This window comes from Xyrauchen texanus, chromosome 2, assembly GCF_025860055.1.
Source record: "Xyrauchen texanus isolate HMW12.3.18 chromosome 2, RBS_HiC_50CHRs, whole genome shotgun sequence".
Classification (NCBI taxonomy): Eukaryota; Metazoa; Chordata; class Actinopteri; order Cypriniformes; family Catostomidae; genus Xyrauchen; species Xyrauchen texanus.
The window spans coordinates 30,833,757-30,854,360 of NC_068277.1; the positions used below are offsets into that span (position 1 = coordinate 30,833,757).

The 20,604-nt window shown below is 41.4% G+C and overlaps 2 protein-coding genes across 2 annotated transcripts in view; one reads left to right on the forward strand and one right to left on the reverse strand.

Annotated features, from left to right (window-relative positions):
* LOC127659066 (gonadotropin subunit beta-1-like) overlaps window positions 1–2,435 on the forward strand; it is a 64,714-nt gene extending 62,279 nt beyond the window's left edge. The window contains exons 2-3 of the mRNA XM_052148700.1: window positions 1,349–1,522; window positions 2,109–2,435. Of these exons, the coding sequence (XP_052004660.1) occupies window positions 1,349–1,522; window positions 2,109–2,327 (393 nt within the window). The 3' untranslated portion in view covers window positions 2,328–2,435. The remainder of the gene's footprint in view (window positions 1–1,348; window positions 1,523–2,108) is intronic.
* Window positions 2,436–5,247: 2,812 nt separating this feature from the next.
* On the reverse strand, window positions 5,248–20,383 carry arl14ep (ADP-ribosylation factor-like 14 effector protein). The gene is given in 5 exon segments (XM_052151492.1): window positions 5,248–7,260; window positions 17,151–17,229; window positions 18,550–18,670; window positions 18,790–18,988; window positions 19,970–20,383. Coding segments are annotated over 5 exon segments (699 nt in total). The 5' UTR covers window positions 20,041–20,383; the 3' UTR covers window positions 5,248–7,031.
* Between the last annotated feature and the right edge of the window lie 221 nt (window positions 20,384–20,604).

Sequence of the window (20,604 nt, forward strand, 5' to 3'; positions counted from 1 at the left end):
TCTAATCTATATTATGTAAATTATCAATTGCTCTGTCAGAGATGTGAAAAGTGAGCAATGTTGTAATATAAATCTGCTGGATCTTTTCTGTTACCACTGGTAGGGTTTATTTGCTGCTCTCCCTGCTTTATCTATATGGCTGCATTGGTGGGCATGGAGTTTACCCAGACCAGAACCATACCGCCAATGCCAACAGATGCTTTAATTGTCTACAAGCCAATAAAGTATTCATTCAAGTATTCAAGTTAGTATTCATTTGACGGAAGTGGTCCTGACTGAAGTAATTTTATTATATGGTAACCATTTCATAACAGCATCAAGGCACTCAAGGCTGTGCCATATTGCAAATTACAGCACAACCTCTTGTACCTTATTGCTTAATTAAGATATGGTTTGATGGCTGTTATAACACTTTGCATACAGGAATGACCTCCATCTGTATCGAGAAAAGTATGAAATGTTTGTTGTAAATTTCCAAAAGTAAAGCAGGTAAAAAAAAACGAACAGATGCAGAGAATTTTATGAATTTTAAATTAAAAGACAAAATTCTTAAATATAACCTGTTTAGCAAATCATTGCATTCAACAGAAAAATGTCCCTTGTTGAATTAATAACCAGACATGTGTGGTTCTTCAAGAGAAGACATCTGGAACTGTTTTATTCATTCTTGAAACCATGTTCTTGAGACAAGCATGTTCCATCATATTTCAATCCAAACAACTGTGCTGCAGATTACTGACCTTGAAAACCAGAGAAGCAGTGATGGCCTTTACATGGATCCTGTTCTGTCTAAGTCTCTCCCAGACTGAATGCCATGGCCACAGGGCTTTAGGGATTTGTGCCACCTCCACAGAAGCAAATGCAGTAGTGTGATAAGACATGGCTTCTTTCAACCAGAGGTGGGCGTCAAGTCTGACATAAGGGTATAAGTGCCCTTGTGTATGGAGGGGAAATTATTTTGTCTCAGTAAAACTCCAGCAGGTAGGACTGATGTGAACTCTCCTTTTACAGTTTATTTTGTATATTTTGGCATAGTTCTGTGTCCAGTAGTTACAGTTGCAAACCTAATCTTTATAGAGCAGTTTGTCAGGTTTTATCTTTTCAGGTAAAAAGGTCATTCAGGAAACCTTTTGATTTGTGTAGTCTATGTGAGGGTTTCCTGGACTCTGGATTTGGTTTTGCTTTCAATGGTGATTTTCTGTTGAAAAACAGTGAATAATAAGGCATTATCTATCTTTGTTTGTAATCCCAAGAAGAAAATGGCATGTGGTCGTAATACTTTTAGCTTTATAATCTCTATTTCAGTACGTGTATGTAATTAGCTGATCACTTTTGCAATGATTCACAGATGGGGATGCGCTTCGTTGTTATGGCGATGCTACTGCCAGTGCTAATGAGGGCAGGATCAGAATGCAGGTCCAGCTGTCGACTTAACAATATCTCCATTACTGTCGAAAGTGAGGAATGTGGCAGCTGCATCACAATTGACACCGCTGCATGTGCCGGGCTCTGCATAACTCAGGTAATCTAATACAATAGAGATTTGTTCTTGTAACCTTTGAGGTGTATGCACTTTACATATTTAAATTTTAAAGGTGCACTCAGCAATGTTTTTGTTATCTGCAGATAAACTTTTAAAAGAAATAAATGAATATTATTTTGGGAACATATATATAAAATGATGTACTCACATGAGATAAAGACTGTGGTCATACTGTACCAGTTTTAGATTCAAATCTGCTTTATTTTACACATGGTGCTGAGAAATTACTAACCTTATTTTAATAATCCCCTGTAATCTGACATTTTCACCTGTAGAAGTTAATCATGGTTGACTGACTGCAAATAGCGCAGTTCTACAATAGCATCTTTAAATGAGAACTTCTGTTTTTGCATGATGCTACATCTACACCGCTAGGTCAGTTTAACACACACATTTGTTTTTTACTGAAATCACCTTTTAAGTTTTTCCAACTATGCACTGAACTGGATTGGAACAACAGTGCAGAGCTCTACAGTGTTTTCTTATTAAGAGGTAAGTTGAAAGACATGTATTCCTCCTTTTGCACCTCATCAAAGGGATGTTTTTATATTTTACATGTTGGCAGGAAAGAGTTTACCGTAGCCCATTGTTGCAGTACTACCAGAACACCTGTAACTTCAGAGAATGGACCTACGAGACCTATGAGTTCAAAGGCTGCCCTGTTGGGGTTGACTCGGTTTTCACCTACCCTGTAGCCCTAACCTGTGAGTGCAGCAAGTGTAACACTGATATCACAGACTGTGGAGTTATCAGCCAGCAGACAACCAGCTGTAATGCACTTTAGAACCAAAGACCCTGCTCTGTATGCATGTTAAAAAGCCCTTGGTAAACATTTTAATATAAACAAATTTCAACAAGTAATGGCTTTTCATGTCAAATAATGTATTGTAAATTGCAGAATGGAATAAAAAAACTATATGAAAACTACTGAATAAGTGTATTGATTATTTGTAATATACCACTTCATTTAACATATCATAATAACTCAATACAGCCAATATTTTATTTATGTTTCAGATTATGCTGGGGCTCAAATCTCCCAACAGGTTTTATTCAGTTGTGTCTCAGGAATCTTCTGTTGGTCCAGCTCTCAATTATCTAATCAGACACAAACTGCACCATTAAAATAGCTCATACATAGTATAATCAGAGCAGATTTCTGTTGATAAACCATCTGTTCCCAAGTGCTTATTCACACAAACTCAAATTAAATAGTTCTACTTGTAAAATTAGTGTATTTTTACAAGGGTTTATAATTGTACTTCGGAGACAAACTGTAAAGAAAATCTCTGTGAGGATGCATTGATTCAGACACGCTGAGCAAATTCACTAAACCATACTCCATTAACAATCAAATCAACATGTATATCAAAGAGTTTTCAGGCAAAGGGGCAATTTTCTACATACAAAGAGACATGCGTTTTAGCACACCACAGAGACCCTTTAATGACATCTGGTAATAAAAATAAATAGTTGATTGAAACTCACCCTCATGTTGTTCCAAACCCATAAGACTTTCTTTCATTGAACACAAAAGGAGATGTTAGCAGAAAGTAGGTCTCAGTCACCATTCACTATCTTTAGCTTGGTTTCCATCAACTTATTGTCATGCGCATTATGGGATTTTGCATAAAAACTGCTGGATGGAAACAAATCTCCAAAATGCGCATCAAAAACATATACGTTCAATTCAGGTGGATACATTTTTTATTCGATAAGAAGAAATGCTCATCAACTCTTATTGAATTGATTAGGAATACAAGATGTGCATCAAAAACACCATGTGACTAAATATTTAGTCCAAAACTGGACTAGCCAGTGCACCAATCCTGGTATCTAAAATGTTGCTCTGGTAATTCTGAAATACTGGTGTCCTGAAAATCCGAGAGTTTGCAGACAAAAATAAGTCGAAACACAAACTTGAACAGTGCAGAGAGCAGGTTAATTGACACTTTTGAAAAATATCAAATAGATCTGCACGGTAAAGTCAGAGGATGGAGAAACGTACACATATTGTGCTCCCAAAATGTATGAAGCGCTGTTGCTCCCAGATATGAGATAAAATTATTTATAGTGTTTTATCCTCGTGCTAAAAAACTTTAGTATTTTATTAAAATAAAAAAATACAATAAAAAATAAGGACAATTTTCCCGAATGTGACTGTTTTGTTCTGTTGAACACATGGGATGGAAATGCAGCTTTATTCACACTTTGTTGTTGGGTGTAAAGTGTTGTAAAGTGATCACTTTAAAGGTGCTGTATGCGATTTTAGCCATCCAGGAACTTCCACCAGATTTAGAATTTGAATTAAACATGCTCCCTCCTTCCAAAACCCTGCACTCCAAAGATACGCACGAACACAGACAAACCTACCCTGTGTACAAAATCACATACTGTCACAGTATATACTGTATTTGATGATTGACACACTTCTCAGCCACTAAAACAGTACGTTCCTTAAATATGGGACTATTATGAATAGATTCCAAACATACTTCATCCAGGGACATGATTATTGACCCGTGACCGGAATATATGACCAAATAACAACAGCCATGAAAATAATCAAGAAACAAATTTCTTATATATCACTTAGTTGAAAAGAGCCATCCAACTCACAGTTCTCCACTGTTTTTTTAAATTCAGTGTTTTGAACGTAACGTCTCCTCAGCTCACGAGGGATTATGGGATCGTAAAGTGTCCAGGCGATGCTCTCTTCAGTATCTCAGTAGTTCATCTAGGTATTGGCTTACACTTTTATGAATACGGAGGATTCTGTGATACTACTCTATTGACACACTATATAGTAGGAAAGACAGTATAGAGTTTCGGACGCAGCTCTGGAGACCATTGTTGATGGAAGGGGGAGCATTCCCGAGCATTTCATTGTCTGACCTGTAACCATTGTTGTCTGCACGTTTCAAAAAATTATCAAAACTACTACGTTTGAATTCTTTTAAAATATATTATCACTGCACTAAGGCCACATCCACACAAATCTTTTTAAGTTTGAAAACTCAGTTGTCAATTTCCTAATGTCATGGTTTTCGAAAGTATGTGGTTATGGAAACAGTTTTTTAGAAAGTCTTGATTTTCAGTGAATGAAACTGCTGTTCCTGTGTGGATGAGAGGCATAAACTTAGCAAAGTCAATGCGTTTGGTATTAGTGCATATTAGTGTGAACATGGCCAAAGTCAACTTTCTTGTTATTGGTGCTTGCTTTTGTTGTGCAGCTACAAGGCAAACCAGGACTATGACAGATTGTTCTTCATCTTGACATTCCAGGCTCCAAGGGCTGCTACACAAGGTGGAGTGTCCTTAATGCACAAACCAAGATAAATGGGCCAGTTGGAAAGACATCTTAGAAAATATCTAATAGATGATTTCACCCAACACTAAAATGCCCTGCAACAAACTAAAGAGGTTTCCTGATTTCATCATAGCATGCCAGCACAATGCATGGTTTCCTGAATAAAACAAAGTGTTTCAAAGTACCAATCTGATTCCTGGATCATTATCAGCTCTGATAATGACGGTTTTAACCCCGTAGGGTACAAGTACGACACCGTCAAGCTCCAAAAATGGCATGGAAGAACCATTAAAGTAGTCCATATGACTCATGCATTTTATTTAAAGACTCTTGTAGACATATGATGGCTTTTGTGAATCACAAAAGACAGTTTAATAAATAAATATAGTCCATATTCATCACTGAATGAGTGCTGCTGTTGTCACACACATAGCACATGCGAGGCTCATGATGCACTGCTGTTTTCAGTTCTCAGAGTGCTGTATAATATGAGAGGTCAGACACAAGTAGAAAAAAACATTTGGAAAGAGAACTATCTTCTTTTCTAGTGAAGACTTTCCCTGGAATTACTGTTAATTTTGCTGCTGCATTATCCAGAAGAGAACAATAAAGAAAGGCTTAGTTGTGTAGTTGGATATTTGTATTTCTTTCCATATAAAGCACTTCAAATCAGTTCCACACAGTGAGGTATAGATATTGTAGGGGAATACAGCTTGACCTATTAGAGTGACCAGAATAAATAATGAAGACCAGGAGTTTCAATCAGATGAAAGTTTTCCGAAGACAAAGTTCTCCACATTTCCAAAGGCAAAAGAGAGAAACAGAAAATGAACGGAGGGTCTAGCCTCTTACTAAATTAGACTACTGAAACAACAGTAATTATAGGCATATGCAAATTAACTGACATAATCTCTTACAAGTACAGAGTTCTGATAGGTGAACAGAACAGATAATTCTAGAAACATCCAAACATGGTGTTCTGTTCAGCTGTGAGAATGCAATCATTCAAAGTTTACAATTTAAAACACGAAGTCAAGATGGTCAGCTGATAATGGTCAGAGGTGAATCATGAATCAAAAGGCTCTTCTCCTTTTAGATACCTTTGGAGCTCAATTCTTTTGGCTCATGCAATCAAAGGACTCTTAAAACTCCAAGCAATCCTTGCTATGTCATCATTAGACTGAACAAAACTGACGACTACCTTTCCCTCAAGGTTGAGGCAGACCTCACTGAAACACAGGCCTAATCCAGCTTGAACAAACATGACTAAAAATATTTTAGTTACGAGCGCTAAGATTGCATTTGTGTCAGTAAATACATGTGGTACAGTAGTAGTAGTGAGTAGTGACCTAAAACTTACAATAAAACTCTTGCATAATTTGATTAATGATTGATGAATTAACCACAGCTCACATGCATATTTGTTCTAAAGGAGCCAGGCTAAATGATCAAGCATTGTTACTGCACTCCTGACATGGGTCAGACCCTCAGAGACCAAATACACAAATGACATGTAACATTCATAATTATACACACCTGAATAAATGCACATGGAAGAAGACTACCTTTTGATTATAACATTTCCTAGTAAATGTATTCAATAGACGAAAGAAACAGGGGTAACCAACCCCTTCAATAATCCACACTGGTATTTTATCGGCCAATACAGTGTTCAGGTATCAAATTTTCACAAGAAAATATAGCATTGTGTATCACGGACAACATGTCAATACAGGTTTTGTGTGTTATTCAGGCATTTTACAGACACGTAGCTTCCAGTAGCTACATATTCCCAAATATTTACAGCATTCAAAATGGGGTTAAGAGATCATCATTGTAAACCTTTGAATCAGCACTGTGCACTCTGGTTGATTTATGTTCTGCTTTTATTTTATTTTACTTATTTATTATTTTATTTTATAAGTGTAAAAGCAAATTTCAAACACAGACAATTAGACTACAGCATAACAGTTATCCTGGAAGGATTAAACAATGAATACAGCTATGTATTAGTGATAGCATGGAAATATAGCAACAAGCATTTCAAAAACATTCAAAAAATAAACAAGATATCAATTCAACCGTATACTTCTGCGATGTCCATACACAAAGCCAGTGCCAGTCCTCTATTCTCAGTTACAGAAGTAGTATCATCTTTTTTGTCTCCCAGCAGGTTAGCTAATTGGCAAACTTGTTGCGAATGATCTCACCGCCCTCTACTTCCACCTGCTCATATAGCCATTTCCGGTCACACCTGCACTTCACACCGCACTTCCGCGAGCCACACTCAGGACATGGGTAGAAGCAGCCCATGCAGTCTACATCCAGACAGTCGCAAAGATCCCTCCCACATCAGATCAGCAGGCCTTTGCTGTCATACACCTTACTCTTGATAGCCAGGGTTAGTCTGTTGAGACATGAATTGTAGTAAATAAATGGGATTATTAAATTAATTGATAATCTGTTCATTACCATGCTTAAGAAGCCACATAAAGGGGGGCCTGGGTGGCTCAGTGGTAAAAGATGCTGACTAGTTCGAATCCCAAGGCGTACTGAGTGACTCTAGCCAGGTCTCCTAAGCAACCGTGATAAGATGCGCGGGTTGATGATCTCAGATGCGGAGACAACTGGGATTCATCGAATCACTACGCGGCCACGAGGCTTTAAAAGCACATTGGGAATTGGGCATTCCAAATTGGGAGAGAAAAAAAAAGAAGCCACATAAAGACTGCTTGACTAACTGGGTTTTCTGCCATTACATAATGCTTTATGCTAGTGCATCTATTAAAACACAATTCTTTCAATTTAGAGGTGGGGAAAAAAATATTTAAGTCAGAGTATTTTACCTCATGATATTGTAATGGATTTTCAAATGTCAAGAATATTAATGGCAATCTACATAATAAGTTTTAGAAAACGTATTTTAGAAAATAAATTTTCTGTTGAACTTTCGGTGGTGAAAAAAAATGTCCCTATGCAAATCTCATGTTGTGTTCCAAGTTTGGTGCACTTTGACACAAATTTGCATTGTTTAGCTTGGCAGTGACCTTTGTGTGGGGAGGTGCTTTGTACATAGCATATTCTCATCCGGTCACGCCTTCGTCACCTAAGGGATTTCGCCGTGCAAGGGTGACTGTGACCCAAGCCTTCAGGTCAACATCCTTTATTTTCTGGTAGTGAAAAACAGAGTTGTTTTTACTTCTACAGTTTTGCTTGGCTAGCTAGACTTTTAAACCTTATACTCTGTTCGGTCAATTTGGACCAAAATTAATATATTTTCTTCAATAAAACTGGTTTCCTTTAACTGACGGATATAAGACTTGGTGACTTATGCCCATTTGATATCTGAACACACTCAAATTGGAGTTGATTTGATTAGTCTAAGTGGTAGGGGGAAAAGCTCCCGATCAAAAGTGACCCCCATAAGAAATTAATGGGAAACACTAAAAATCACAGAATGTTTTTCAATAGTTATTATATAAAATCTAAAAAACAGCCACAATGCAGACATGAAGGGGTGAGACTGCCAAACATCAACAGTGCAAAACATAAACACACAAAACTGAACTGTTCAGACTATAAAACAGAATTAGTGAATGAACGAACACATATACAACCAGGGATATATTAGGTTTACCCCCCCCCCAAATAAAAACACCCAATGTGCACAACTTAAGTGCATTTACATTATCAAATTTAGAGTTGTTACATTTCTTTCATAACAATAATCACTTTTGACAGGGAACAACCTGGAACATGATTTATTGATGAACAGCAAATAAGGGTTAAGAATATTATTAATAAAATGAGGGGGCATATTAAAATGGGGGGAGGTTGAATACAAACTTTAAAAAAAGTTTTTAATTAAACCATATAGAATGGTGACACTTAAATTGTGTTGGGTGAGCTAATACGAAACGAATCTGAAGTACTAACTACTCTACAGGAAGAAAAAGTGAAGCCACTTATGTTTTCCTCTTTTGTATGTCGCTTTGGATAAAAGCATCTGCCAAATGAATAAATATAAAAGAAGCCAAAACTGATAAGCTGAAAGCTACTAGAGAAAACCAAATCCAATACAAGCTACATTACTAAAGTACTTTGCTTCATTTATTCTTAAAATAATTTATAAATATGAAATACTAAACATAATCAGCTGCAATTTGATCTAATGCATGTATGTTAAAAAATTAATTAAATCTCAAAAAGAGGTACAATGAGGTGGTACGTGATTGTAATATAATGGTAAAAGGTACATAGAATACTTTAGAACTAACACGATACATGAAACATTAGGACTAACTTTTTTGTATATTGTTTTAGTTTAAATGTCTTTTCCTGCAGTACAGAGCTATTCAAAAGCTGCACATGCAGTGGTTGACCTTAATTAAGACATTCTTCTTCACTGGCATTTGAATATTTTCTCCGACAGTAGCAGGCCTTGGAGTCAAAAAGTTTGAGAACCACTGGGAGAGACTATTTGCTGAACGTTTATTGACTTGCAAGTAATATTTATAAATACATTTTTAATAGCCGTTTTTGCTATTGGCAAGCTTATCACACAGATCAAAAATTATTCTACTTGACTATAGAGCCACAATTATAGTAATCATAATTTTTCATCACAACACATTAATGTAAAGAATAACAACATAACATACAACCCAGACATTGATATAATATTGTTATCACCAGGTCCCTGCTAATCCCTACCCCTAATACAACTGCAATTCAATTAAAAACATTAATAAGATAAGCATAAAGTCGGCATCACAGTAACAGACTTGAAAGGACTTGATTTTGGCAGAGTGTCATATCTTGTTGTCTTCAATCGGTGGTATGTCACACTTGCCAATTAAGAATGGTGAATGGGAGACCTAATCACCCCAACTCTCTTTCTCTAATTCCCCGTCACATGGAGCTTGCCGAAATAGCAACAAGAGTACCGTGTGAGCATAAACAATGGTAAGAGTGATTTAGGATGCAATTCATGGAGTAACTTTACCTTGTGAAAGTGTGTGATTGTGTACAGTGCATTCAGAGCCCTTCGTTTTTTTTCCACATTTTGTTATGTTGAAGCCTTATGCTAAAATGGTTTAATAATTTTTTCACATCAATCTACACTCCATACCCCATAATGACAAAGCAAATAACCAGATTTTTTATAACTTTGCAGCCATTTTCAGATCTCTCCAGAGATGTTCAATTGGGTTTAAGTCTGGGCTCTGGCTGGGCCACTCAAGGACATTCACAGTTGTTCCTAAGCCACTCTTGCATTGTCTTGGCTTAGGGTCATAGTCCTGTTGGAAAGTGAACCTTCAGCACAGTCTGAGGTCCTGAGCACTCTGTACCATGTTTTCATTAAGGATATCCCTGTATTCTGCTGCATTCAGCTTTCCTAAATGTTCTTAGTCTTCCTGTGTTGGGGAGGACCAGACAGAGGCTACATGAGTCCAAATTGAATAACATTCCAGATGCAGAGGACCAGACCAGGGGGGTAATTGGTATTTTGAAGAAAATAATTTCTAATTTTATATATATATATATATATATATATATATATATATATATATATATATATATATATATATATATATATATAAAAGATATTTATTTAATAGCACGGAACTTTTAACTTTAAAGGCTGAAATACACCAGGAAGTCTTATTTTGACATGTTTGGCTTCACTTCTTCTAGCTGCTCATTCAAAAAGATGAGAGAAATTAAATGTGCACTCCTACAATAATCTACAACTTATTACAATTTAAACATTTCAAAGTAAACATTGTTCCCCTTCTGTCGCTCTCTCCACGTTGTGTCGGAGAAGCGACACTAGGGGTCTCTCTTGAGCGCCGATATTCACCTCTGATCTATTGAAAAGGGCCAATGGGAGTTGGCAGTCAGTATCTGCATACCCCGCCCCCGGACATACGGGTATTTAAGTGGGGCAAATACGGGAGTTCATTCAGAAAATTTCTTCGGAGCCGATGGTCTGTCTGCAGTTGCTGCGAGTTTACACACCACTATAAAATGTTCCTGTTTCCTCTGACGATCTGCATGCTGTTGGATCTTGACGGCGCACAACAGCGGCTTTCTCCTTCACTTTGCACGGCGTGCATTGTTGCCCCTGAGCGCTTCGACAGCGCAGACACACATACACACTGTGTATATTAAAAGAGTTATTTTCCTTAAAAGAGTAAATTTCTCTAACAGAGCAAACACAGTTGAACGTCCTTTTCAGGACGCGTCTTTCTGAAGATGCCTTTCCGCCCCTGTGTAGTTTTTGGAGGCGGTGATTTCTCCCCACCTCTGACGGTCATAAAAACCGCCTGGCGTACCTGGGTTGCGAAACACGCAGGCAGCGTTTTTTATTAATGGTCTATGTTTTCAGTACGAAAACATAGCCATGACAGCATTGCGGTCGTAGGCTTTCTCTTGTAGTGAGAGAGAGCGCTTCAGCCGCCCAGCGCCTCGCCTCCTTCCCACGGGATTGAGGCAGGCGCCGCTGGCGATGAAAGCGATCTGGGGTCAATGACGGGCTGCGTTTCGCCGGGTGAACCCCTTGAAACCCCCCGCCTCCCTGGCACGCTTGCTGTTTTCCGTCCGGGCTCGGGATGAGCATGCTCTCCAATGGGTTATGTTTTCAGCCTGAGAACATAGCTGCAGCAGCGTTGCGATCTCTGCTTTCTTGTGAGGAAGAAAGCCACTTCAGCCGCCCTCCGCTCCTCGCCTCCTTCCTACGGGATTGACGCAGGCGCCGCGAGCGATGAATATGATCCCGGGATAATGGCGGGCTGCGTTTCGCCGGGTAAAAAACGCTCGAAACCCCCGCCCCCCCTGCACGCTTGCTTGCTCCCCTCACGAGCTCGGGATAAGCGCGGTCCGCCTAACGGCCGGCCGCCCGGACCCTGGAGCTCCCGGACATTGGATGACGACATCACCGCTGCATCGGAGAGCGTCACAGCAGCATCGGATGCGGATAACTCGCCTGGGCCGCCACCTACGGGTCTGCTTGGCCTGTCTGAGCCTGACGCACGGAGATCCGCTATGCTTCCCGGGCTTGATGATTCCGCCCACAGCCGCGCCCCCCCCCGTTCCTTCCCGGACGTGCACGACGAGCTGAGGGAGCCAAGCCTCCTCACTCCTCCGCTCTCACTACCCTCGGCGGTAGAACGGTCCCAGACCGCTCCCCCCCTGCATGCCATGGCCCCTCCCTGCAAGTCCACCGGGCCAAGGCACTTCAAGATTTGCACTTGGGTAGTCCTGTTCTTGACGTGCTGCAGGAACTGCACTCGGACAGGCGATGTCCACCCTCGTGGTCCAGAAACATAACAAATGGACTGGATCTGGTCGCAGTACAGGAGGTAGACAAAGCACGCTTTCTCAAAACTCTCCAGTCTCCCAGCTCCATTCGGCAACACCACCTGACGACTCCACCTAGCAGTCCTCAGTGGTGAAGAAATAGACGGAGGCCAGGTCACACGTCCTGCCCCGCCGCAAACCTGCCGCCAGGGGCCATGCCCTGTCTGCTCGCCCAGGGCGTCCTCCTCCGGCTTTCAAGGAAGAAAGGAAGTGGTGCTCCGCCTCAACGAACGAGAGCGGGCCTAGCTCTCAGCCCCGCGTTGAGCTCCCCGCAGAAAGGAGACGCCCCCTCGTCTCACGGACCCCCTCGAGGACCCGGAAGGCTCCCAGGCGCTCCTGAGACGACCGACCCAGAGACCGAGACGTTAGCTCCGGAGGTGCCCGGCAGGGAGTGGAGGCTTCACCCCCAGTCGGTCCAGCTGATTTGGGAACGGTTCGGCAAGGCCCAGGTAGACCTGTTTGAGGTTTCAGGAAACCTCCCACTGCCCGCTCTGGTACGCCCTAACAGAGGCTCCCCTCGGGACAGACGTGCTGGCACACAGCTGGCCCTCGGGGCTGCACAAGTACGCATTTCCCCCAGTGAGCCTTCTTGCACCGGTGCTGTGCAAGGTCAGGGAGGACAAGGAGCATGTCACGTTAGTGGCCCCCTACTGGCCCACTCGGACTTGGTTCTCGGAACTCAGGCTTCTCGCGACAGCTCCTCCCTGGCGAATTCCCCTGAGAAAGGACCTCCTCTCTCAGGGACGGGGCACGCTCTGGCACCCGCGCCCAGACCTCTGGAACCTCCACGTCTGGTCCCTGGACGGGACGCGGAAGAGCTAGCCGGCTTACCGGCGACCGTTGCGAATACAATCAACCAAGCCAGAGCCCCTTCTACCAGGCACCTTCAAGCCATAAAGTGGTGCTTGTTCGCAGATTGGTGTTCTTCCCGAACTGAAGACCCGCAGAGATGCGCTATCAAGTCAGTGCTCCTGTTCCTACAGGAGAGGCTGGACAGGAGGCTGTCCCCGTCCACCCTCAAGGTTTATGTTGCCGCCATTGCCGCCCACCACGATCCTGTAGACGGCAAGTCTTTGGGCAAGCACGACCTGATCCTCAGGTTCCTAAGAGGCGCCCGGAGGTTGAATCCCTCCCGGCCAGGCCTAGTTCCCTCCTGGGATCTCTCGGTAGTCTTGGGGACTCCAGAGACCTCCCTTCGAGCCGCTTGAATCAATTGGACTCAGGGCCCTCTCTCTTAAGATGGCCCTGCTGATCGCCTTCGCCTCCATCAAGAGGGTCGGGGACCTGCAAGCGTTCTCTGTCAGCGACACTTGCCTGGAGTTCGGTCCGGCAGATACGTCTGTGATCCTAAGACCGCTGACCGGGCTATGTGCCCAAGGTTCCTACCACACCATTCCGAGATCAGGTAGTGAACCTGCAAGCGCTGCCCGGGAGGAGGCAGACCCAGCCCTTTCGTTGCTGTGTCCAGTCGCGCGCCCTGCGCATTTACCTGGACCGCACACAGAGCACCAGGCGCTCTGAGCAGCTCTTTGTCTGCTTTGGGGGCGGCAGAAAGGGAATGCCGTCTCCAAACAGAGGCTCGCCCACTGGGTTGTCGATGCCATCACACTGGCTTATCACACCCAGGCTGTGCCCCTACCCTTGCGGGTCCGAGCTCACTCAACAAGGGGTGTTGCGTCCTCGTGGGCACTGGCCAAGGGCACCTCCCTAGCAGACATCTGTAGAGCCGAGGGTTGGGCAACACCCAACACCTTCGCGAGGTTTTACAACCTCCGCGTTGAGTCGGTTAGCGTCTCGTGTTTTCTCAGGTCCGAGCCCGTAGAACTTCGGTAACACGTGAGACCGACCGGCCGGGTGGATTGCTTGCGCCCAGCGCCCTTTCCTGGCGTCAAGGTAAAGTAGTGCGCCTTCTTCCCAGGGCGCCCCACTCCGAGTCGGGACCCTGGTCGATTCCTCCCCAGCCCTCTGGGTCCGCGGTTCAGCGGAGGAACTCACCGACCCAAGCCACTGCGGGTACCCTGGTGGCCACCCTGTACTGGTATAGGGGCTCCACAGGTAAAATAAGAAGGCCTCCTGTTCGGACTCCCCCTGTGTGTAATTCCACGGTTCTGTCCCCTTACGAGCTGACCCCTGTGTCTCCCTTAGGCAGTTACAGCTGCCCCGGTCGCCGTGCTGTAGCAACTCCCCCCTTTTGAGGCTGGATCTACCACCGTGCCATACTTTCCACACGAGCCCTAAGACGGCTGTGTGACGTGTCTACCACTTTTCCTCCCCAAGAAAAAGGGCAGGTGTGGTCTCCGCGAGGGTCTGGGTAAGACCCCTTCCCTATATGCGTGTAAGGGCCCCGGCCGTGATTGCTCTATCGCGAGAAACATAGAGAGAAAAGAGGCCCAGCCAGGCTGGCCCGTTCCCATGTTGGCAAACATCGCCTTGTTCCCCTCCCAGGGTAACTAGAAGGATCCCGATGTTCTTATGGGGCATTGGGGAAGGGTACGTGCAGCCAGGTACAGACGATGCGTGGCACTGGATGAAATCCCTGCCTGCCTCTTTATCGGCGGTTCACGTACACGGTTCAGCGCATGGCAAGATTGGAATGGGTCCCCTAGTGTCGCTTCTCCGACACAACGTGGAGAGAGCGACAGAAGGGGAACGTTTGGTTACGTATGTAACCTCCGTTCCCCGAGGGAGGGAATGACACGTTGTGTCTTTCCTCCGCCATGTCGCTGAACCGAGCCACTGTTGTGGCCGGACCATTTCCGGCTCCTCACAAAAATCCTGAATGAACTCCCGTATTTGCCCCGCTTAAATACCCGTATGTCCGGGGGCGGGGTATGCAAATACTGACTGCCAACTCCCATTGGCCCTTTTCAATAGATCAGAGGTGAATATCGGCGCTCAAGAGAGACCCCTAGTGTCGCTTCTCCGACACAACGTGTCGTTCCCTCCCTCGGGGAACGGAGGTTACATACGTAACCAAACGTTATATTTCATCTATTGTTTGTCAGAAATTTCCGATATGGCTTGAGGATTATGAACTGCTCTGCAACTGCTGAAAACACTCACAAGCCCCCACTTGCTTGGAGAAAATACAACAGGGCTACAATCTTTTTTACCATTGTTTTAACAAAGTTTTTTTATTGAGAACACCAACGCCATGAAATCAAACATTCTTTTAAATTATTAATAATAATTTTGTTTTGCTTTTTGTACACATTAGTGACCAAGTTTGACCTTGCACTAATTCTTGTATTGAAAATAAGCACAAAATAAAAACATAAATAACTTTACATGTCATAGAAGGATTATTTCAGGTAATTGCCAATTTCAAATACATTTTCAAAAAATGAACAAAACAGAGTCAAGCCATTTCATATCATTGCATTCGTAAATTTCCCCCCGCTATTTGAAAACGTTTTAATTACTAAAAATGTCAAGGGTCATGTTTGTCAACATATTTTGATATTGACCCAAATGTTTTCAGAAATAACCAATTTTGTGAGACAAAGCTGTCTTTAAACAAATGGTAAATGGTCTGCACTTATATAGTGCTTTTTAACCTTAACGTATTCAAAGCGCTTTACACTGTGACACATTCACCCATTCACACACCAAAGGCGGCAGAGCTGCCAAGCAAGGCGCTAGCCTGCCATTGGGAGCAACTTGGGGTCCTTGCCCAAGGACACTTCGCCTTTGGAGTCGTGTGGGCCGGGATTCAAACCACCAATCCTGAGATTAGTGGCTGACCTGCTCTACCAACTGAGCCACAGCCACCCCAGAGGGCGCTAGCTGGCTCACAAAACTGAATCCTCCTTTTATCTGCACTCAAATCTCATAGTTTTTTACATCTCATATAAATTGTTCACTTAATTAACTTTTAATTAAAACCTATAGTTACAAGGATTCATACTTGTTAAATCTGCCACAGCAGTATCTATAAAATATATATTTTTAAATCCTCCAGAAACAATTGATTGTGATTGTCCCATTCTGAACAGCGCTGCCAAAAGTAACAGGTGCTAAGTGCCAGTGCCGTAATTTTAGTGTAGAAGAAAAATGCAGGAAAAACACTTGGTGACAGAATCACTATGCATTACAATCTTCATTTGTGTTGAGTGGAATTGCAGATGAAAATGTTTAGATAAGCTTGACGTCTTGTCAGTATTTCAGTAAAAGAAGCTCATTGGTGACTGGAGAACACATCATCCAAACAACTCCACTGTTTAAATGAATGCCTTCTAAAGCGAAACGATCGCTTTTGGTGCAAAAAAGATCAAGAATTGATAAATCGTCACTTCTGGTCAGCAGCAGTATGCTCGTGTGGCATAATCAATTGGCATATTCACGCAAGAACAGATGCACATGCGACACACCCTGAAGAGCAGCACTGTTTACAACTGAGCAGGAGGAATGCTGTACAGAAGCTTGGTTTAGATCTGTATTTGTATCTGTTTGTTTACTCACAATGGTGCACTTTTGTGTTCATCCTGCATGTCTCAACCATGAGAAAAACGTGAGCTTACATCCGTAACACGCCGACATGCATACATCACACGAGAGACCGCTTGAACACTGCCCTCTTGTGAATGTGTATACTACTGCTGACTGGAAGTGATGCTTTATAGTTAAGAAAGTACTTAAATATTGATCTTTTTCACACCAAAAGCGATTGTTTCGCTTTAGAAGACATTAACCAGTAGAGTCATTTGGATGACGTTTATGCTGACTGTTTGTGATTTTTGGAGCTTCAAAAGGTCAGATCACCATCCACTTTTTCAGGGCCTACTGAGCTAAGATATATTTCTTCAAATGTGTTATGCTGAAGAAAGAAGGTCATACACATCTGGGATGGCATGAGGGTGAGTAAATTATGAGAGAATTTACATTTTTGGATGAATTATCCTTTTCAGGTAAAAAAATCTAGATGGTCAAGTATACCTGTCACCTGATGTGAGCTTTGCCCCTCCACGTCTCAGGTCATTTGTGCTTCTGCCCTGAAATAAAGAAAAAAACATTTCTGATTGACATTTTAAAATATAAAAAGTGGCAAGGGTCATTTTGAAATGGCACTAAATATTCTGGGAAGCAATTAAATGAAAATCAACACAGATTTGCATCAATTCAGAATTAGTGCATTCTAAGCTTAGACACTACTTTCAGACAAGCAGCCATGAGGGAAAAACTCCTTATATTAGCATTCACAGTGCTTACTAAAAACTCTATATCAGTATGAACAAATCATTATTTTCATTTGTAAAGCGAACACACACTTATCACAACACACACTTTTCAAAGCATACTGCATTGTCTTTAATGTCTTAAAGTCTCCGTTGAAAAAAATCATGCCCAAATGCTTTTGTCTTTAGGACCCAGTGAGGGAACCAAAAGCGACTGTGGCAAATAATGAAAATCTTCATACAATGTTAGTTAGTGGAGAGAACAAAATAAAAGAGCTGTTCAGTTCTCCTCTTGCTATACTGAATGGCCTTATGCCAATTAGTTAGCTATCTGTAATATGTGTCATTTATCAATAGAGTAAACAGAGTAGATTATTTGGTAAGCCAAGCTTAAATCTAAAGGATACTGATTGAACTTGTAACGGTGGTCACCCAACAATGAAAAAAAAAAATTGGAAAACACAAAACAAAAACAAAAAATTTCTTAGATGAGAATCGAAACCGGGTCTCCAGTGTGGCAATGCGGAATAGAGAGAGAGAGGAAAACAAAAACAAAAAAGAAAACTAGCACTCTGCGTTAAATCTGCAGTGTGTGCGTGTGTGTGTACGAATTGATTTCGGGTTTGGGAATATAGCAACGCCACACAGACCCAAGTTGGCAGCACGGGTGGTCAAGATGAGTAATATTACTGATTAAGTGCCTTTGAAGTCTATCCCGAATTGACTGCAGGGTTCAAGATATCATTTGCTGTTTAAGGATTTTGTTGGCAGTAATTTATATTTTATTATAAATGTATTATTAATAGTAGCAGTAATTAATTGTATTATTTATATAACTATTATTTTGTTTATAGTCTGTGTATTCCATTTAAAGAGAATGAAGTGACGCAAGCAGTAGCCCGTGAAATGTCACTTGGTGTTCGAATGGATTGTAATTGAAAGCAGTTTATTTTCTGAGGAGTCTATACTAATAACATCAGTATGTTCACATACAAAAATATCAACAGCAAAGCAAGACTTTCACAAGCAAAGTCTTTTCTCCATGAGACTAAACACAAACAGAAGTGTGAAATGAGACATAGTGTTAAAGACATGCAGAGAAGTTTAAAACGGATTAACCTAAATGTTAGCAATTGCGAATTAAGCAATGTATGTGTTACCTTCAGGCTTCTGTCTTCTGTCCTTTGCCATTTGTTTGGCTCTATCAGTATGCGCACTAAACCGAATGGATTCATTTGCATCCTTCGCCACTATTCCTCCTCTATTTTTTCGTAACTCAATCTTAAGGCAAGGAAATAAACACACATCAGGCAAACCACCTTTTAGAAGTACTTATATATTATTTTTAATATACTATACGGCTGTGTTGAACGACAAGGTTTTCAAGTGCATGAACACACCTTTAAACCATCTCCTCCAGAATTTGTGAAAATAGTAGGCACAGCATCCTCTCTGAGAAACAGTTTTCCATTATAGTCACGAAAGCAGTCAGTCTGGAAATGCTCAGAGCACAAACAAGAGTTCTGAGTGGGAACAAAGTTCTTCCTCCCAAGGCTTTGTACCCATTGCTCGGCCAGCTGAGGTTTGCTGATTGAAAACCTGAAGAAGAAAGAGAACAGAGAAGGCTACATTCCCATTAGTCACTGCAACATGCATTTCAGGAAAATTTGTTTATTTTTGTTTTAGCATTGTTTGGTTGGTGTGAAGTCAGACACTTTGCAAATCCGGAATATTACAGGTTCAATACAATAATCCAAGATACAGTTTGGGAGGGTTTAAAGGCAGTAATGTGAATCTTATGATTTTATAAAAGCAGTTACATTAATTATTCTGTTAAAACTTGTTAATAATTTGAGCTGTAAAAGTTATGTCTTTATAAAGTCATTTTTAGAGTTCACAGCATAACGTCGTCAAGGCAACAAAATTATAAAATTACCGAAAAGTTTAGTATGTCTTTTTTTCACACTAAAGTCATGTTAACATGCATATTGTTTTTGTTTTGTTGTTATACTTTTAAAACAGTGAATATTTTAACGTTGACAAATTGGCCCTATTCACTTCCATTGTCACTGGAACTCAGAATTATTTTGTTTTGTTTATTTTTTCAACAAAAGATGTATATATATATATATATATATATATATATATATATATATATATTTATTTATTTATTTATTTTTTGCAATTAACATCGTCACACATGCGATGAGCCGTTTTATTGAACCCGGAATATTCTTTAGTAATCAGTTATTGTGGTATCCGGTTAATCAATAATTTTTTATTAATATCTGGACATGTTATGTTGTTTTTGGCTTTACATCTGGGACTATGACCAATTGACAAAACTTTAAATATTAAGGAAGAAAGAGCACAGACAAACACGACAGGAGGGAAAGTCGTCAAAATATTAAAGTAGCATTAAAAGTGCATTACGTGACATTAACGACAAGCCCAAAAGTAATCGGAACACCGCTTCTGCCAGTGTAGGAGCATATATACACGAGTTGTGCCCATGTGCTGTAGCACAACACCAAGCTCACGTGTTTCTCTGGAACAAATAGCTGCAACGTTCATTCTTACCTGTAGAATCGGATCGCTGACCCTTTGACAAAGCGGTTCGAGCAATCAGTTGCTGAGCAGGAAATAGGCATGATTCAATATGATAAAAACGTTAACTACAGAATCCTGTTACTGTTCTGTAGGAAACAAAGTCATTTTACAAAATCCTGTTACTGTTTTGCAGGAAACAAAGTAATTTTGTACAGAGATTACCGCGAGAAAGACAAATAAGCGAGCATTATATTCCACGCAGGCGCTGTTGCTAAAAATTTAAATCGCCATTCCAGCGGCCAGTGACGACACCACACAGCATTGAGATTACCGATTAAATTAGCCTTTGTTTGGTATCTTTGGGATCACGCAACGTTTTACATGTAAAATTATGTGATTTGTCGTTTTCTTGAGGAAACGTGGTTTAAAAAAGAAGACATTTGATGTTTTATTTTGAAACAAGAGGCGTAACCGGAAGTAGTTGGACATGCAAAATAATTTTCCTTTTCCACGTGGACTGTGTCTCGTTTGGAAAGCTACGTGCTTGGTAGGACGCGTCCTTTGAAGGCTGCAGTATACCGAGTGTCCTCCTTTAAACAATCCTATTTTAAACGAGACGGCCTTCGTAAGACAAACGGAAACGGAACATAACATGGTTGCTATGA